Source organism: Hoplias malabaricus, chromosome 5, assembly GCF_029633855.1.
Source record: "Hoplias malabaricus isolate fHopMal1 chromosome 5, fHopMal1.hap1, whole genome shotgun sequence".
NCBI classification, from domain to species: Eukaryota; Metazoa; Chordata; class Actinopteri; order Characiformes; family Erythrinidae; genus Hoplias; species Hoplias malabaricus.
The window spans coordinates 51,476,134-51,496,427 of NC_089804.1; the positions used below are offsets into that span (position 1 = coordinate 51,476,134).

General features: G+C 39.7%; 1 protein-coding gene across 2 annotated transcripts in view; it reads right to left on the reverse strand.

Moving 5' to 3' along the window:
• pex14 (peroxisomal biogenesis factor 14) overlaps positions 1-20,294 on the reverse strand; it is a 70,910-nt gene that overhangs the window by 17,810 nt on the left and 32,806 nt on the right. For both annotated transcript variants that reach the window (XM_066671631.1, XM_066671630.1), the window contains exons 3-6: positions 18,789-18,873; positions 9,778-9,903; positions 5,304-5,389; positions 763-865 (exon numbers count right to left, since the gene is read on the reverse strand). In XM_066671631.1, coding sequence (XP_066527728.1) covers positions 763-865; positions 5,304-5,389; positions 9,778-9,903; positions 18,789-18,873 — 400 coding nt within the window. The remainder of the gene's footprint in view (positions 1-762; positions 866-5,303; positions 5,390-9,777; positions 9,904-18,788; positions 18,874-20,294) is intronic.

The following is a 20,294-nucleotide window of genomic DNA, read 5'->3' on the forward strand; positions in this document are numbered from 1 at the left end:
AGAGAAACCTCCCTGACCCCGCCCTCAAACGGTCAAAATCCACCCATTTCAAACTCCTCTTGAGCACAGAAACGCAGGTAGTAACTACTGGGAATACTCAACAAAACCTGCTTCAAAGTTACTCAGATTCTAATGCTTGCCAGTTAGAGAAGATCGCACAGAACTGCAAACTTCTAAACAGCATTGAGGCCTAGTCTCCGTTTACACACAAGTGTAGCAGAGCTGCAGAGTGAACAGCACACTAACAAGACTAAAGTTTCTCTGGGAAGTGTCCCGCTTTCATGGTCGCTGGCTATTTTAATTACGGCAGTGAAAAGCGTGAGAGTGGGGAGGGAGGGGGGAGGGCATCTCTCTCTCTCTCTCTCTCTCTGACAGCCAAGCTCAGATTCCTCACCTGTCCAAGGCACAAGTCGCACCTGTCACTGCACACTTAATCACCGGCTCCAGCCAGGGAGCCGCACCAGCGCGGCCAAAATTAAAATGAACTTTCTAACCATGCAGTTACAAAGAAAAAAAAAATATTAAAAAAAAAAAAACAGAAAGAAAAAAACGTTGTCATTCCCCTTCCCCTCATTAATATTCTGAGGTTAAGAGCTTTTCAGCGAAACGTAATTAATTGAGGCTGAGCTGACAGTAAACAAGCAATTTCAAATTAAAGCGAAATGACAGGACCGTCATTTGTAAAATGTGAGCAGATTTTGGCGACAGATAAATGAAGGAAAATGTTAAGGAGGAAAAAGTGATGAAGATATTAATCTTCACCTGTCTGTGTCAGCGTGCCACTCATCTCGATGATGCTGCTCTCGATCCTCTGCAGATGCTTCTTGTCCTCTTTGCTGCCCATAATGAGGGGAAGGATGTATTTCTGCAATTAAAAACATGACACGCTATTAGAATTCCTCTCAGGAACGGGGGAAAACAGGGCCACGGGCGAGGGCATGTTTAGCAGCCACACGCCCACAAAGGGACACAGATCTGCTGCTTTTCTCTAAATGGGAACGAACAGAAAAGCAACACGGACTCTCGCCGGGTTCAGTAAACCGGACGGAACCCTTGGCTGGTTTACAATGGAGGCATTAGCAAAAAAATTAGAAAGAAAGAAAGAAAAAAAAGGAAGTGTGGAATAATACATTTTAAATCATCTCAGCGGTATATAGGAGCATGTTTGGCCAGAGTCATGCATTTAGACGTATAATTAACATGCTTATGACCACATTTAAAAAAGCAAAAGTGTTTTTTTCTCCTTCCTTTACTCACTCCCTGTGGAAAGTCTTGTGGTTTACTCACTTCATCCACTGCTATTTAACTCAATGGCTGACACACAGGCCAAGAATTAAGCAATGGGGCATGACTTTGGGTTCAACTTCATTAAGCCTTTTTGCCCACAGCCTGGCTGCTCCATTGCAGAGTGTCACCTCCTGAGGACAATTGCTTGTCAAACTTAAGCCTTGTTCAACACCACGTTCCTACACCCAGACTGAGCAGACAGGTCGAGGGCCAACACATCCAGAGCCTGAGACAATGGTTGCTTATTCAATCTGCATCGAACCTCATAGGACCAAATATAGTCCATCTTTAAAAATCTTTTTCTTATCAAACATGGCAAGGGAAGTAACATTAGATCCATCAGAGCTGGAACAGCTTGCTCTGACACTCCACCATTCAATGTTTTCCATTGGTATGAGAGCAATAAAGACCTGAAATTTGTATGTATGCCATAACAATAAAACCACCCGCCTAATAATGTATATGTCTCACTTGTGCAGCCAAAACAGCTCTGACCCACTGTGTCCTGTGTAATCCAGTACCTATAGTTGAGTAAATGCCATTTATTAATGTTTTCGAGTGTTATCTCGTGCAGTGGTTAATATATTCCCCTTCAAAACATGGCGACAATTCAAGAGCCTGATACGTCATCAGAACACAAAAATAGCAGTGCTTCAGTGGGGCTCTGCTGCCAGTCTGCAGTGATATCAGAGCTTTTGGACTTTTATGGACAAAGTTAAATTCCTTATTTTCCTCATGCCTTAAACAGAATTCTACAATCATGTATTACCACCCACCACTAACGCTCTGTGATATGAAGCTGAATTCAGTTGCTTATTTGGTGTCTTTTGTTCCAAATTTCCAGTACCACCTTAAATATCGCAGTAGCCACAGGCACTATAGTCTCAGCCACAAGTTGTGTGCATGAATCTGGCCTCACCCCTAGGTAAGCAATGCTGAGGCTGTTGGAAATCTACATAATGGGAAATAAAACATGATTCTCCAGACCAGGTCACCTAGGTCCAAGTTCTGATGTTTACATCCCCAAGTTAGACACTTGGAGGTGGACAGTTTGCAGCTACACAGCCCATGACACTGTCGCCAGTTCACCAGTTGTACTTAACTTAGATCATATTTTGTAGGTACTAACCACCCCACATAACCTGTTAATTTAGAGATGCTCTGATTCAGGCATCAGAACTTGTTCCTGTTAAAGTCACTCCAATCCTAACGTTTCCTTGCTTCCAATGCGTCTTCAGGAACAGAATGTTCCTTGCTGCCTAATATGTCCCAGCACATTCCGGACTGTCAACAAGCTTAGCAATGCTATTTACTTGGTAGTGGTTTTATTGTTGTGGCTGATCAGTGTACATGTTGTAATAATAAAAAAAAAAACTTGAAATATCTAATAATATATTAAATATTCTAAAAAATAAAAACAATATAAATGTATAACTGAAGAAAAAGCTATTACCATGGTAACAGACTCCAAACTCTTGAATAGTAGAGTGGCTTTGTGTGGTGCAAGGGAACAGTTGGCCTGAGCAGGTTTTCACAGCGGCACAAGGGTTGTTGACACGGGCAGAAGTAATAAACACTTTTAAGTTGAAAAAGATTAAATGAGTGTCAGTGGCGGGTAATTAATAAGAGGGCTGCTGTGAGCAGTGTTTACTCCGTGCTCTATAGCATAAATAAAGGATGGGCCGAGCGCGGGGCATATGGAGGCAGCTCCTGTGACATGACAGCAGTGAGAGCACTCGCACCAGGGAATAACATGCCTGCAGCCAGCCCAACACACACACACACACACACACACACACACACACACACACACACACACACACACACACACACACACCCACCCTAGAGACTGACAGCACACAGCTGAAGAGAAAGGAAAGAAAATCAACACTATTCCGTTTAACCCAATTTTGTTATGTAAACATATATAAAATTAATCTAATAGGATACTAGTATCCTTCAAATTTAAGTTTTAAATAATATGCTGTAAAAGGAATTAAAATTCAGATAAACACAAATTAAAGCAACAGTAAGTAAGATTAGGTATTTTGGCTCCTACACTCCCCCACGGCTGCAGAGTGTAATTCACATTTACAGCACTGTTTTGAAATATAACAACGACATTTTGAAGCTGTAATTGTAAAATAAATATACTACTTAGTGTTGCTTTAATCAATAAAAAAATTGCAAATTGAATCAGACAGGAAAAAGACAACCCCCAAGTTTGGTGAAAATGTTCAAACAAATACCAAAAATCTGCATAAAGTCCTTTCAAATCAGCTGTGATTTTTTTGTTGCTGCTGTGTTAACTCAACACAGTGTAAACTCTAAGCGAACCACGCATCATTGGTTTGGTCTGGACCATAAAGGACAAAGCTACAAATAAGTCCAAACACACCCACAGAATTCCAGTTTCCATAAGATGTTATAATGTATATTATGTGTGGTCATGTTCACTATTACACTGGTACACCCCTACCTCAAAAAATAAAGTGATTCTAAACTAAAAAGATCCTGTGATTTATGTTTTCAAGAGTGGTGACTAAACCAGACTTTGCTTCTAAACGGAAAAACTCAGATTCCCCATGTCATGTGGAAAAAAGTGTCCTTCTCTGTGGAGCTGTCCCCAAACAGATTTTAACCCTCACATTAATAATGGTTCTGGAGCTGCAGAACTTTATAGGGCTGTGTGTATGCTGACAGCAGCAGAGTGGAGGCTGACTGAAGTGGCCGAGCTGGAGGAGGCTCAGAGCAGTCGCTACACACGCTGACGCCAAACCCACCCACTGACCAGAACACAGCCGATCAGCCCTCTGACTTCACTCACACACACACACACACTTGTTTCTTTACAGTCACAGGACTTCCCTGACCCATAAGTATAATATATTTAAGTGTGGAATAATAATGGGTCCCACATGTAACATATATATGTAGCATATGTAAGTAGGTCCATATACAAATTGATCAGCCACAAGATTAAAAACAAATAAGAAGTGAAATGTGTAACACTGAATATAGGTGTCAATAGTTGTCACCTTTACTTGGGATTCTTACATTTGTTCATTTTCCCAGCTTTCAACACATTGATTTTCATTTCCTATCTAATGCATCCCAGCCCTTGACACCTACTAAAATGAGACTAACGATGTTATTCAGTTTTCCTATCAGTAATGTTATTCTTTTTGTGGCTGATCAGTGAACACTACAGTGTCAAAAATATCTGATATCATATAATAATGTTTTTGTATTTAATATGCTCACTTGGATGGTCTCTGATTTCTGCTGTTATTACATTGATATTATTAAAGTCCCACCTATATATTTTGTACATACGAATGTACTACCATTATTCTAAACCTCTCATTTTTGTATCATTTTAACAAATGAATTAACAATGTAAATTTCCCATTTTTTTCTATAGTCATTGCATTTTGGTCCTGAAAATGCATAAAAACAATACACACACATGCGCGCACACACACACACACACTCCAACATGCGTACAGTCATGCACTCCTAAGCATGACATCATGGGAGTACTACAACCCAGCACAGCTCATAGTGAAAAGGCCCGGGCCTTGTGTTCCTGCATCTATAAAAGCCAGTAATGGAGTCCACATGCCCCTGCGGCCGGTGTGGGATTACGGTTCCTCAGTAACGGGGTCTCCCCTCAATGAACAGGCCTGGGTTGGTGTTTTTGGAGGGTAGAAATCAAAGAGTCTGGCTCTGGGTTTTTTTGGGAAAAGCAAAGTGAAATGATGAAAAAGGGATTGGAGATGAGCTCATGGTGCAGAGAAGACTGGCAGTAAGTCACAGTAATACACACATACACACACACACACAGGTCCAGCCTCCCTGTAAAATAACCACATACTCCATTAAAACAGGAGCTGTGCCAGAATCCTAAAAAATAAAAAATAGGAAATACAAAATAGAATGCCAGAATCTGCAGACAGAGGAGCTTATAAAAGGGTTATAAACTGGGAAATATTTTAGTGCTTGTAGGAACATACCCGGTAGAGGTGATGGAAGCCAAAGGCCATTCCTGCCATGATGATGGCCAGGGCACCGTAGTCTCTCCATCTGTAACCAGGGGGACCTGCAGAGAAACACACAAACACAGCAGACACTGACAAGAGACACCATCATCATACAAAGTACAGCATAGTGCTAGCAGCAAAGGTGAAAAGGGGGAACCATCTTAATCCAAAGTGATGCTTTTTCCACATCAACCCAGGTCCTACACACTGGAAATCATAAATGTGACCTGCTGATACCCTGCCACTGTCTAAACACAAGGACTTCAGTCTAGCTCCTGGACTTGTAAACACCAGGAGACCTCACTTCTACTTTATCTACATTAATAATGAAGAGAAAACAAGTTTCAAGATATTTAACACTTTAATAGATTGAGAGAGCACTGAAAAGTCCATTTCTAACTTCTTTCATGAAACATTATAAGCAACAATACAACCAAGATACAAACGGAGAGCTTCACTGAACTATGGGTGAAAAAAGGTATTCTGTACTGTAGTGACTAAGCATGGTGGAAAGTCCCTATTAAAAATGTCTGCAAGCCACTGAAAATTGGTACAGCTGTAACAAACGTATCATGATGAGAATTACACAAAGCAGCACAGGAATAGTATATTTTCACACACAGTGTACACTAAAGCATGGTGAAGCGTGAACTTGAATTGAGCACTATCTGTCAGGAAACACACGCCACATCAATGACTCCCACGTCATCTTATAGTCAATTTCAGAAAGACACATCTGACCCAGAAAAAAACATCATTCTATAACACACACACACAAAAACAGGGCCAATAGATAAGACAAAAAATAAATAAATAAAAAAAAAAAAAAAAAAAAAAAAAAAAATAGTCTGACATTGATCATTGTCAATCATTTTAGATGGATTATGAATCACATTAGCACTAGTCTTATATAACATGAAATATATTTTTACATAACAGCACTGTTTTATAGATTACATTAAACCTGGCTAGAGCTATTAAAATAATATATAAAATAAGAATATGGCTTTTTCATGGTTTTCCTCAACAACTACTTATTTGTACTCCATAATTTCATAAGAGTAAGTTATAAGAAGCTGGAAAATGCTAATCATTGATGACAATATAATTCTGATAATTAGATAACTGCTGTCTTTTCAGAGTACTCACATGTTGTACTGTGGCTAGACTGTGGGGTTTTCCAGTTGACAGTGACCCAAAGAACAATCACACAGATATCAGCTAACATTTATCCACATTGTTCTGAAGACTGATATTTCTTACAGCTGATTACTCTAAATTAACAATGCAGTGAAACTGGTCTATTTTTTCTGCATATTTAAATAACACTGCTTTTGTATCCATTTACAAATGTAACATAGCTTAGTAATTCAATGCAATTTATGGTTTTAGAATCATGAATGTATTGGCATTGTCAATACAAATACAAATTTGGGCATCAGCCCAAAACTGCCATATTTATCCATTCCCAGAAATAATATAATGGATCGGCTCTGAGAGAGTTCAAATGGGAATTTGTTTGTTCACGAAGGTCACACTTTTGCCAAAAGCGGTTATTCACGCTCACGCCAAAGCTGCAATTTTCACTGTGGGAAAGCCCAGGCAATAGGTAAAAATTATCATGCAAATAACCGTAGACTAAGCAGAGAAGTAATTAAGGCAAGTCTGGCTGTGGCAGGTCAACATGTCAGATACAAAATGCTCCATTTTGTAACATACTGAGCCTGGGGAACAGGTGTGTTGCAGTAATTTGTCTGAATCTGCTCTACTGAATACAAATAAACGAGCCCTCTAATAGATTACAAGTGAATCTGGTTCTATTTTTTTAAGGCTACATTCCAGTGTATTTGAGAAAAACAGGTGGCCATGCTTGAATGAGCAGATGACTGTAATATTTGATGACATCCTGCGTGATCTGACATGCAACAAAAAAGCCAACAGTCATTCACAAAGCCGGGTTTGTTCGAGGGTGATTTCAGGTGATGTCCAATGCCCGTGGGCATGTCAACAAAATACCCATCAAAGCCTTCTTTTCCCCTCCTCATTCCTTAGTTTATTGTAAACACAGCCTTAACTGAACCATATGGTACATTTAGTGGACAGCCACTCTTTGCTCCTTGTTGCTTTTCCTAGAGTTGCTGGTGATAGCTTGTAGAGGACGGATGAGTGTAGAGCTTTGTGGGACGTTGGGTCCTTGAGCGGATCTGTCCCTGACTAGGCCGTCCTCTTCAAACGAGGTCCGAACAGAGTTTCTCCAGCACTTGAATGCCGTCTCCTCCTCCACTCCTTAACAGTACTTTTCATTTGGTCACTTAAGGTGCGAGCATGAGCCCCATTTCCCCTTTTTCCAATCTCCTCTCAAATTTATTGGGTTCAGAGAAGGCCCTACTGTCCTTCTGCTGGCTGAAAATAGAGATCAGAGTATCCATTACTCCGACAGAGATGGATGCAGGTCTCTGTGCATCGTCCCCATAACAAGGACATCAAAGAGAGGTAGCCCCCTCTTTTCAGCCTGACCCCCGTACAAGACTCCCCAGCTCTCACCTCATTATGCACTTCTCTTATAGCCGTTTTGATATAAAACCCCCCACAAGAGTCAGCTTGGAGCCTAACTACACGGCCATCCCATCAACAGTGCTTTCATTACAAAACATGAGATGCTGGGGAGTCAAGGACAGTGTGGCAATAAATGAGGGTGGAATACATCTGGAATCATTGTCATACGGGTTAAGCATTACGCGGACTTCATTCTGCATTGGTAAATCAGCGGCCAGTGCGGCACTCATAACCCTGCGAGGTAATAAAGATACAGGTTGGAGCAGGGCCTTTCCCTGACCAGCCCTGCTGCCACGTGCAGGAGATTGCCGTGATGGAGTGGGCACCATATCACATGGCCCACACTGTCACCCGGTGTAGGGGAATTAATTACAGATCTACGCAAATGGGAGGTCATCCACTACTATAAGCTAACCTAGAACAGAATGATGGGATCCATATAATGGCGCACATGGACTGTACATTGTTGAGATTTCAGCATGAAGAGCACACACTTGGAGGCGCTTCTACAACCACTTATGACTTCAGTGCTTTTTGGACTGACGTATTTCACTGCAGTGTAAACTGGGAGCGATAAGCGACAGCATTAACACTGAGAGGGTTTGTTACGGTGGTCCCTCATCCAGAACAGAGCTCTGTTCACACTATCACAGCAGCAATATATCTAGAACCAACTAGAAGCTAACTTTTTGTCCACTGCGGCGAGTAGATTCATAGATCTAGCAGCTGCTCCATTTGTTTTTTCTTTATCTGCTACTTTCTTGTTTTAATCAGCAGCATGTGGGAAATAACAAGATCTATAAAATTCAAGCAGGATTATTTAGGTAAATAGGATTTTTCATTTCATGAGGTAAATATTTAAACTACTGCCATTCTTGCATGCACACACACACGCATGCACACACACACACACACACACAAAATTAATTGCCTGGTATATGCCTTAATCACAGCCAGGTCCTCTGGGCCTGATTTTTCTTACCTTAAAGATTCAGGGTCTTATACAGCTTCCAATTTTAGATTTTTAGTCCCAACAATTAAACTATTTGGTCTCTTCTTGGCATTAGAAGCATGTTGATTACATACTGAACAAAACATTGTCTGACCTGTCTCTTTGTAATCCAACCAGTCACAGGAATCTCAATTGACAGTTTTCTACACTCTCATTAAAAAAATGTTATCTACCTTTGCGTTTTTGGCCTCGACTCCTGCGATATAATGCCACTATTTTGTTTATTTGTTACAAGGCTACTGACCTGAGGTGATTCCCTTTTAACTCTTCGTCATTAGTTAGTGTTCTGTGTGGAAGCTGCCTCAGTTGCCTCAGAGTGTGATCATTAATGTGTCAGAGCAAAACACACAAACCCATGATTCCGTCTGCAATGCAGAATGTCCCAAATCTCTCTCAAAATATTGCATTATTTCTTTGTATATGTTATTTTTATTTACCTGCCACCATTGCTGGTATGTTCAAGCATATACACCTGCCACTACACAAATTCCACCACGTTAAATGCTGGAATGCGGTGTCTGTGTTTTTTCAGAGTCAGTTTTTTTCATAGCAACTTCTCCTTTATTACACAATTTAATTTTTGGATTTGTGCATTCACTTCTTTCTGTAAAAACGGCACTGTGAAATGACACATGGCTAAACCTGGATGTACATTGCTAAATAATAAGTATTTATACTTATTGTCTGTTTGTCAATGCAACACACTGCTGTATGTGAGTGGTCACAACCTTAATCAAACTACCACTGCAGGCCATGTGCTGCAAAATAAGACGTCCAGATAGAACAGTGAATTTAGGGAACAGAGCTAATTACTGGAATGAAGAAACCTATTCAAACAAAGGAAATTATTTACATATTGATTGGTAACGTAATACTTACTGTAGGGCACAGGAGCCAGCGGAGCGCCTTGGATGATATGTGGGTGTCCCACTGGAGTCCGAACTAATGTGTCCTCTGTGCTGCCCGAGCGGTGGATGGCCAGCTCTACCTCCTCATCGGTCAAACCTGCGTAAAGAGAGCAATCAAAACCAACCTCAAGTTGCACTGTAAAGGCTAACGTAAATTACTGTGGAAAAGCACAATCAGAAGAACACAGTGGAGCAAACACGAGTCACACTCTGAAAACCAAGGCCCAGTAATTCATGAGAAGGACACAAGGGAAAATTGCTGTTCTTCCGATGCTGGACACTAGACATCACAGGTGTGTGCAACTTGCCTATAAGCAACGACGTTTACATAAACTAGGTCAAGCTCATTGCAGGTATTAGGAATAATAACAAGAATCAGCTCTAGAGGTCTAAAGACGGGTCTGCCTGGCACTGTGGAGATCTTCTCCATTACTGGCAGCCCACTACAGTGAGAATAGAACCCGTCCATTTCTAGCCGTCTTATTTCCCCAGGTGGAGCTCTTCCAAACCCCAGACAGATAAAATGCATTATTTTAATTTCTTCATTGTAATGTAAATGTATTACATAATTTTGCAAATGCCAATATAATCTAATCTTCAGATCTTTTTTAATGATTTTAGTCATGATTAAATTGCATAGAGGTCCCTGATGGAAAATGACAGGGGAGGGTGCGGAAAAAAAAATCTAATTTTAACATTTCCTTTTGTGGAAAATACAGGGGGGGTGGGGAGGGGGGGTTATTTCCAACACCTCATGCAGCCAGTGGTCTGTGTCTTGTCTTTATTAAGCAATTCGAAAGCAAACAAAGAGCCAAAACTGCATGCACCAATGTGTGAAAAAGGCAAAGGCCTTGGGAGACTGTCTATTCATACAGCGAGAGCTGAGCTTTGGACATTTAATGAACACATAAATGTGGTGAAAACATTATAGGCTGCCACCACAATTGGCACATAAAAAACAAATCGTGCCCATTTAGAGCTGCTGGTTTTTAAAAGGATACAGCCCCCATCAAAGTGAGAGTTAAACTATCACTTTTATACATGCTCTGTATAATACTACATCCACTCCCTCGGTGACCTTTGTTTGTCCACAGCAGACTGGAGAACGTCATTTCTGTCATTGTGTGTTTAGCTACACATCTCGGTGATCTGTGGTCTCTCTCTCTCTCTCAGCAGCCTTGGTATGAGTGTTGTTTACTGGAGACGTCCCCCTGGGCATTTCACCACTCTACTCCACATGCTTTCATACGACTGCTGCCTGCCAGGGAGCCAAAAGGCTGAGCTTTGCTCCAAATTGAGCTGTTTAAAGAGCAGACAGCGAGCTGTTTTTGTGCTGTAATACACATATCATAAATGTGGCAAATGCCAGTGGCACATGTGCTTAAACAGCGCACAAAGAGCTAAGAGCTTGGCAGTGAACAGAGACTCTGCCTGTTCTGCCCTGTCTGCTGTCAGCTGGGTACAATATTCAAGGCCTACATACACAGAAATACACAGTGTCTTCCAAATTGAAGAGCTACACTAAAGGCGGGATAATACATTTTGTCAGTTAATAAAAAGCAAAGAGTACCAAACAAATACAGAGTGAATTAAACAGGTGACAAATATTATTAGGTGGTACACATGCAAATCAATATATACGATCATTTATTAATACACTACAGGATTACACAGAAGCTAACAATAAAAAAGGGGGATGGTTTAATATTAAGCACACACAATGTGAAATACTGACACTTTTAAAAGTAGACTTTCACACAATGCTTCATTTTATATTTTTAAAGCTGTTTTACTTTGTTATTGTTCTGATTTCCATCACAGCTCATAATAAACATTGCCATTCTTTCATATTATATGTGCTGGCTTTTAAATATATATATATATATATATATATATATAAAAATAAATAAATAAATAAATAAAAGTTGCAACCAAACAGATGACATCCGTTCGATTCAGTAAATCATATTTCAATTAAATTAATTAACTAATCTCTAAATATGTAATCAAACATTACAATGCCATTAATAACACTGCATACATGTATGTAGATTATATATATATATATATATATATATATATATATATAAAAACGCTGGCACTTTCCTAAAACAACTGTTCACAACCCACCCGTCTGCTTTAATTGGACAGGTTTTCAGGATAATTTACATTTCTGTCTTCACATCTGAACACGTGCAGATACTGTGTGCATAAATATGGCAGTTTTTGTCAGTCACTGTACCGCATAGTTTGAATAAAGTTGTTATGCTTGTTATTGCTAAAACTACACAGTAGCAAAGTTCCCCCTCAAAAACGACATACAGTACATTGTCCAGCAAAAAACATACTGCTATTTAAATTGGTTTTAACTGAAAATTAACTTTGACAACCCCAGACTGAAATGTAACTTTTATCTGAAGTGGATCAAACTCAGAGCATTGGGAATTTATTTCATGGACAACACAAATGCTTGCCAAATCATTGCAGAATCTAGTTCCTGGGCCTAATTTTAAAAAGAGAAGAGCTCTGAGTAAAGATGTAGACTCACAACCCATCAGAGGGCGTATTAATGAAATTTATAACACCACCATTTTCATTAAAATGGCCATTTGCTCACTTTTATCACTCTTTCAGAAATCTCCGGGTTAAGGTCAAAGGCATGAGGAGAATCTTTTAAAATCCACTGAACGCATGGGCTGAGGGAGAGAGGGGGTGGGGTCGGGAGGTGGTTAGCTCTCAGGGACTAAAACGGCCATGAAAATTGTTGAATAATTTAAGTCAAATATTGGTCATCCTGTCTTGCGTGGCAGGCGAGTGCCAGGAAGCAGCTGCAGCCATGTGCTGAGCTGGTGCAGTCAGTCTGCACTGTCCAATAAGCAATAATGTGTCCCTGGACTCACCATTCATCTGACCACAGCAGACTGCTTGGTGGCAGACTATTGAATGAGACAGAAACCCCCCCGTCCCCCTCCCTCCTTCCTCCTCCCTGAGCCCGATCACCTACAGCAGGAGAGAGAGACAGAGACACTCCTGGGAAGTTCATACATTAACCTTGGAGTGAGAGGCCCCGTTTTCTAAAGATATCATAATAAACAAATATGTACATATCCGTAACATCATTTGAATTCTTAAATAGGAACGGGCACCAAACTACAAAGGCTTCTGATGTGCATCAAAATTAGATAGATGCAAATTCATTAACACATTCGCTTTTTCTTGTCAATTTTAGGCTCCGTCAGCTATTTTGTTGCCTCTGATGCCATTATTGTCAAGAAAATGAGACGACAAATAAAAAGCCCTTTGAGATCCAATTTGAAAAGAAAGACAACAAGGTGAGGGTGAATTTTACATATAAAAGGAAAAGGACACAAATGGAGAATCTGAAATTTATTACAGTTTCCAAAACCTGTAGAATGACCTCCTGGGCCCCCCATTTCGGATCGACCTGCTGGGAGATGAATTTTTTTAAGACATAAATTACACCTAATGATGACACCGTAAAAAAGAACAATAATGGAAAGCTATTCTGTATTTCATTATACTGTATTATTTGGTGCACCTGATACACGCGGCGCCTGTTTATGAGTCGCCGTATTAGCACATGCTCAGCCGAAGCATTTACTTTGACCTTGCCATTCTCATTGGGGCATGAAATTACGGTGGTGGCACCTCGATATTACAGCTATAAATACTGTAAACTGCATATCTGGGCTACGTTTTCTATTGTCTTTCAACATAAACCTGATCGGTATTTATTTAAAGGAAAACCCATTGCTCGTCGTATTATTTACAGCTCTATTTTCTGGGCTCTTATTTTTTCTGGCTGTTTTTTCTTTTGCCTTTTTTTTTTTCTTCTAAGGTGATGAGGCGACACAGCCAATCATAAAGCGAGATTCTCCAATTCTGGCACTTCTGAAATTTATGGGTTAAGCACAGGCTCGGACAGCCAATTATAAAATTGCTTACTAAAATATTTTGGGTGCTAAAAGGTGAAAGCTGTTTTATTGGTCTGCAAGGCCTGAACGATCAAGCTGCCCTTGAGCGAATATTGCTCACATTTTGAATATGAAATTTAAAAAAATAATAATAAAATAAATAAAAAGTGTCACAGGTCATAAATAGATGGAGGTCAGTAGGTTACATAGAGTCAGGGAGTGACTTTAACCTGTTCTACGCGCAGCTGTTCACACGAAAAAATGCCGCATGACAAGTCTGTGTCCCCTACAACGGAGCCGCCGCAGTACAATCACATGCCCTAAATAATGACCACTCTCATAGCGTATTCATTTATGTATTAAAAAAAGGGGGACTCTGCTCTCATTTCCCTGTTTTATCGCCCTCCGCTGATGACAAAGTGAGAGAGGAACGGGGCTAGGTGGCGCCGTGGAGTAATTTATAACCACATCAATCCCTTTGCCTTCTGCACAGGCCTTGGTCATTGCCATTTTTGTCCAAGAGGTGAGTCGCATAACCTCACTTGCAAACACCGTCCTATTAATATCCAGAATGATGAACCATATCCTTTCCTTCACGGCATGAGCAGCATTATAGCGTGGGTGCTCTGCTCCTGTGTCCTGTGTGACCCTTCGCCATAATGAAACGACTACAATGAAGAACACTAGAGGGGTCAGAGATCCACTAGGCCACTAAAATGAAGCAACATGAACCTGCTGTTTCAAAGTTCACATGGACAACCTTCACACGAAGCCAACCTTCAAATCCGTGGAGCATGTGACTGGATTTCTAGGTGACAAGATCTTGATCGATTCCGCATAGGAAAGAGCGTTTCGAGACTGCAAGGTTAAATGTTTAAAAATGCTGGAATTTGAGTCTGCTTCAAGCGCTGGCATGCATTTAAAACAAACAAGTTTAGGAGGCACTGATAACATCTGCCAGGAACAACAGATGAAAATGACCCTTTTGTGCCAGCTTGTGCAAATCAGCCCCATGTTCTGGAGATATTCAGCTGTATGCAAAAGTTTGCAAAATGTTTTTGTTGATTTTAAAGTGATAAGAATGTTAACACTATCATCGCACGCTCATCTGCACATTTTAATTTACTGTTTATTTGCTGAATAATATATGGAGGGAAACGATGACATTTAATTGATTTTTAATATAATATCAGTAAAAATAATTCATTCAAGAAGGGCACTCAAACACTGGCATGCAACTATAGATTTAATAACGAAGCAACCTATTTATAACCTTTAGCAGCACACATACCTGCTAGAAACACAATGAGCAAATTAACATGCAAAAGTTCATAATACATGAAGAGAAAATACACCCATATGCTATGTTCCATACATGATTTCAGATCTCTCAAATAAAAAGCTGCTTTATTACAGATGTTAGAGGATCTATTATAGAAATAAAAGTATCATTTTTGTAAGAACATGCTGCAAGGATCAGAAAAAAACATGCACTGACATGAGTGCAGTTGAAAGTCATTTCAGACAGTAACAACATGAATTAGTCTGCATTCCACAAAGTAATTCACTGTCCAACGCCAGGAAAACATCAGCACTTATTCCTACACATTTACTGCAAGAAGGTAGATCTCTCCTCTGAATAACTGAGAGATAAGAAAGGTATCCTTCAGTGCAGATTAGTGTGTTACGGTGCATGTAAATAATATGTAGAGGAGAGATTATTGTGTAAAGATCCTGCAACATGTAATCAAAGTGCTGCCTATTTTCCCCTTCATCAGCTGCCCGCCTCTAAGGCTGCCTGCTGGAGGAATCCAATTTAAATCCCACTCCACCACGAGATGGTATTGTTTTATTTTATGTGAGCTTTGACATTTCTAGCTGTTAATACAGAGCAAAACCAGAAAATATTTACATAAATATGACATTAAAGTGTATTAGAAATTAAGATGGACATTTCTCTGTTATTTTGGGGATGTGATTGAGCTGAAAACTGAAGTGGTTTATAGAGGGTGCTCAGGGGTCGGGGGAGGTTTATAGTGTGGAACTGTGATTTCGTCTGTGCGAGCACCGGTAGACAAAACACTGTGGTAAAGATACATAAATATGATGTACTGAGAAAGTGTTAGCACTTTGAAAGGCAAAAGGAATAATCAACAAGCACAATCTTAGATTCCAATGTAAGCTCATGTTGTGGCTACAGAGTAACAACAATGTAATCGTATCCTCAAATTCAAATGATGCAGATACTATTTCCAGTTAAACACTGCATACAAGCTAGAGTCGCAAGGCAGGCATGTGCAGAAACTTATGCACCATGCATAATTAAAACAAATATAGCAGACAGAACTTGTTTCATGGTTAATTCTATGTTTAGATCATATTACGATGCCCTTGGCTTAACCCTAACCCTAATAAAGGGGTATTAGCTATAAACAGAGAAAATTAAAGGTCACCCTCAAAGCCATCAAGCTGTCATTTCTGCTACTGTATTTAAGGCATGTTTTAATATGAAATATGCCAATCAAACTAAATTTCTGCTTCCAGTGAAAAATCCACCCACCTCCCCCCACAAAAAAAACCCCTTAAAAAGGTTACAGCAACAACATGAGGAGGAGCTCGCTTGCCTGAATTGCTTCTGTGAACTCAGCAGGGCTCTGGGAAAAAAAGGTGAAATTTTGTGTGAAATTTAATAACGTGAAATTGGCTTACGATTACTCAGCACTCTGCCTCCAGATTAGTCTCCCTCCCTCGTACCCTTCAAATTGCACAAGTTGCTTTCAAAGTGATACAACGTTGTGACATAATTACATTGTTCAAGGTGAGGCGCTGTAGAAATGGCCTTTTGCTGACACAAGGCGATTTTCCACAACATGCAAATTTACAGAGAGCTCACTTGTAAGACTGCGCTATTCAGAGACATAACTCACGGTGAGAAGTCCTTATCCAAAACCGAAGGAGGCTAATTGCAGATCCACAATCAAAATTATGAGGGGTTACTGTGACACCATGACATCAGCCGGCAGCAGATCTCCAAACCTCATCAAGAAGAAGCTGTGCAAATTGACACAGCCACAATTTCCATATATACACGTTTATTTACTGTCACAGCTGTTTAACCCACTCGACTGAAACTTACATCAGAATGGAAACATTTGAAAGACAAGTGAACAAATGAAACGGTATCATGCCCAAGCAGTTGTATAAATAACTTCATTTCCAAGGACCGGTCATTAAAAGACTAGCGACCTGAAAATTGCGATCTCCTTTAATGATAAGGACAAAGGATCACACAAAAATGAAAAGAAAAAACAAAACTAAAAACACCCACATCACCAGCTTAGAATAGCAATGTCATGTGCCTGAGTCTTTAAGCTTATAGATCTATTGAAGCTCAAGCACACCCTGGGGGCACATTGCTATGATAGTCCTGGATTCACTGTTTCCCATTAGGGTCCACTGCTGACTTTAGGAGAGGTCACAATGAAAGGAAAACTCTGGCACTGTGTGCATGTAATGACATGAAGCCAAATCTATTTGTTGGCCCCAAAAATGGACACTGCCACCCTGTTTTTTTATGCCACCTTTAAAACATGGGCAAAAATAGAGTGAGAGAAAAAAGCATCTAAATATAAATAGCCAATGGATGTGTTTTAAACCTAAACCAGATCCCCCACAATTACAGGACTATCCAGTGGATTGAGACATCACCATGTCTAACTTAAATCGTTTAAAGGAATTAATAATCCACCCTCAGTTTTATCAGTTCAGAAGAAGCATGTTTAATGATAAATAAACTGACCGGTTGCTAACAGGAAGCACTGATGAGGGGAAATTCTGGAGATACAAGGTATTCAGAACAGGCTGGCAATGTGAACGAGACCAGTCGGCAAATATAGATTTTTGTCTCGTGTTACATCTTCTGGTTGTGGAGCTTTTAAGCTCAGTATTCACTGACTTCCTTTGGCACAGGCGGAGGCCAAAATCTTCCTGCTTTTATCATTAATTAGTCCCAAAAGAACACAAGAATTTAAGTCAGGAAATGAAAGGAAAAATATTTGACGAGAAAGCTCTTTACAGAAAAGTTAAAGGCTGAATTATTATTAACTACAGTATTTGATGCAGGGATAGGTGCCTCCTGTACAGACAAACCATTAGCATAATTCCTAAGAAACACATTTTAATGAAATGCTAAAGGCAATATCCAGAAACATGGAAAATTCCCTTAACATCTTCAAATATCATTAGTTTTTTCATAACAGATTTCCCTTTGAAAGCTTTCTCTTAAAATCAGATTTGGCTTATGCCATTTACAACATGAAAATACCTCTACATGATTTAGATTATTCAGAATTACCTTAGATTTCAACACACAAAACTGTAAACAACAAACAAACAACTGCATTATTAATACATTGTGAACAGTATAAAGTGAATTTTCTATTTTCCACTTAATTCTAAAACAGGAGAATCTGAAAAGCACATTTATTATCATCCTGTCTCCTTTTCCGACTCGGAGCAAAGATTAGTGAATACTGGTTTGACGCATGGCGTGGCATACATCACACACATTTATTGATAAACACCTAAACAGCTCTGAATTTAGAGTGAATGCATATGTATGCTCACAACACATTGGCCTTGCGGTCGATAAAATGTTCCAATGCATTCCAGTGCTTTAATATTTATGATAACAGCTAAATTAAGTAAAAGCCTTAAAATGCTGGGAGGTAGCATAATTGACAATTCCATTGAAAGTACAGGAGAGTTTGTCAATATTAATTTTCTGTTTCCCAAAGAAGCATCCCAACTAGTAGGTCATTTATCCCCCACAGCTGAGATCAAGCTCTCTGCAGCAAAATCGACCCCTAGCTGACCCCTCGGGGCATGAAACCATGGCATCGACCTTTCACCCTTAAAAGCAAATGACCTCAGCAGATGAGCATTTTACCCCAGTGACCAATGGACATTACTCTTTTTGCCACAAATCAAGTGATACAAACTAATACATCTGTCATTATGTACTTCATTTTCCGTAAAAACCACTCACCTTTTTTCTTCAAAAAAGATTTTCTGGTCGCCAAGGGGCTCTGAAGAACTTTTGGGTTCTGCAAGAACTTCACTGCTGTGGCAATCTGTGAAAATATATATTTATAAAGTTTAGTATAATGGACATGGAGTAAGTAATTTAGTCCGGGGCTGAATTGTACGATTTAAAAGCGTTTTCAGTTCTAGGTTTAGCTTAATTTGAGACTGGAGAAACAAAGGTTTAGAGTAGACTAGGGCTGGACAATAATGCACTATCAATATATATCACAATATAAAATGTTTACATTAAAAATGATATTTTTTATACACTTTTTCAATATACATTATTTACAGCATCTGTCACTGACTACTAGTCATCACAGGGCACTGCCATCAGTTCACTGCACTCAATTTTAAATTTTTATTTAGTTTAAAAGTATTAACATTGACAAAGCCAAGAGGTTGTTGTTTGACGGTGATGTCATGTTGCTTTCAGTTCGTGGAAGTTTTTCTCTGGCTTTTTTATTGCTCATTTCGACATTGGAATTATATCGTATTGACTGAAATTTGGAAATATATTGTGATATCAATTTTTGTCCAGCTCTAAAGTAGAGTAATTCAAATCTGGGCCTTGAAACCAGATGTGCAGCCTGTAGTCATCTGAAATCTTTATTACCTGGACTGCTAATACTGTGATATGCTCTACAGTCAAGCAATGAAGTCTCTCTCTTCAATGCCGAGGTCTTTCTTGTAAACGCATTAGAAACACTATAGAAAAATGGAACAACTCTTGCATGGTCAATTACTGTGCATGTCTCAGTCCATGGAACACCATCAGCCAAGTTGGAGAACTTTAGAGAAACTACCTTTCACTACAGAGGCCAGACCACCAAACCACTTTAGAGATAAATCTGGGAAATGAGTGAATCAGCAGTTATAAAATTATCCCATCAAGGTTTGCTGAATAAATGGGGTATGGAGTTTAATTTGCCATTATCCTCTTTAAGACAAACTCCAAGCCTTAAGTGTGCAGGGACTGAAAATCTATACTTAATGCCGAAGTGCCCATCTGTATCTAATAACTGCAGAATACCTGGCTGAAAACTTCAGCGATTCTTTAAGAAGAAAATGCATTATGATCAAATAACCAGGGCTGCATGTTGTAATGACTGCGTGTTAATGCACTAGAAAATTAAATATCATCAGGACACGTGTAGTTGTAAGTGCAGTGGGGTGTTGATCGATACCATCCTGTTTTCCTCCGAGATGCCCCTTAATTTGCCACTTTAGCATGCTTTCCACAGGAATTAAAAAAAGGCCTCCTTCCTTACACACCATTACAACACAAATTTGAAGTGGGGTGTCTGAAGTGGAGCTTTTAAAGAACAGATAAACATGAAATAACATCTGGAGATTGGTGGAAAGGCACACTCAAGACTAGAGCTGAGCCGTCTCGTTATCGCACCTGCGGTCCCTGTGATTCAATTGTAAAAGTCATCCCTCTAATAGGTTGAAAGGTTTTGATTAC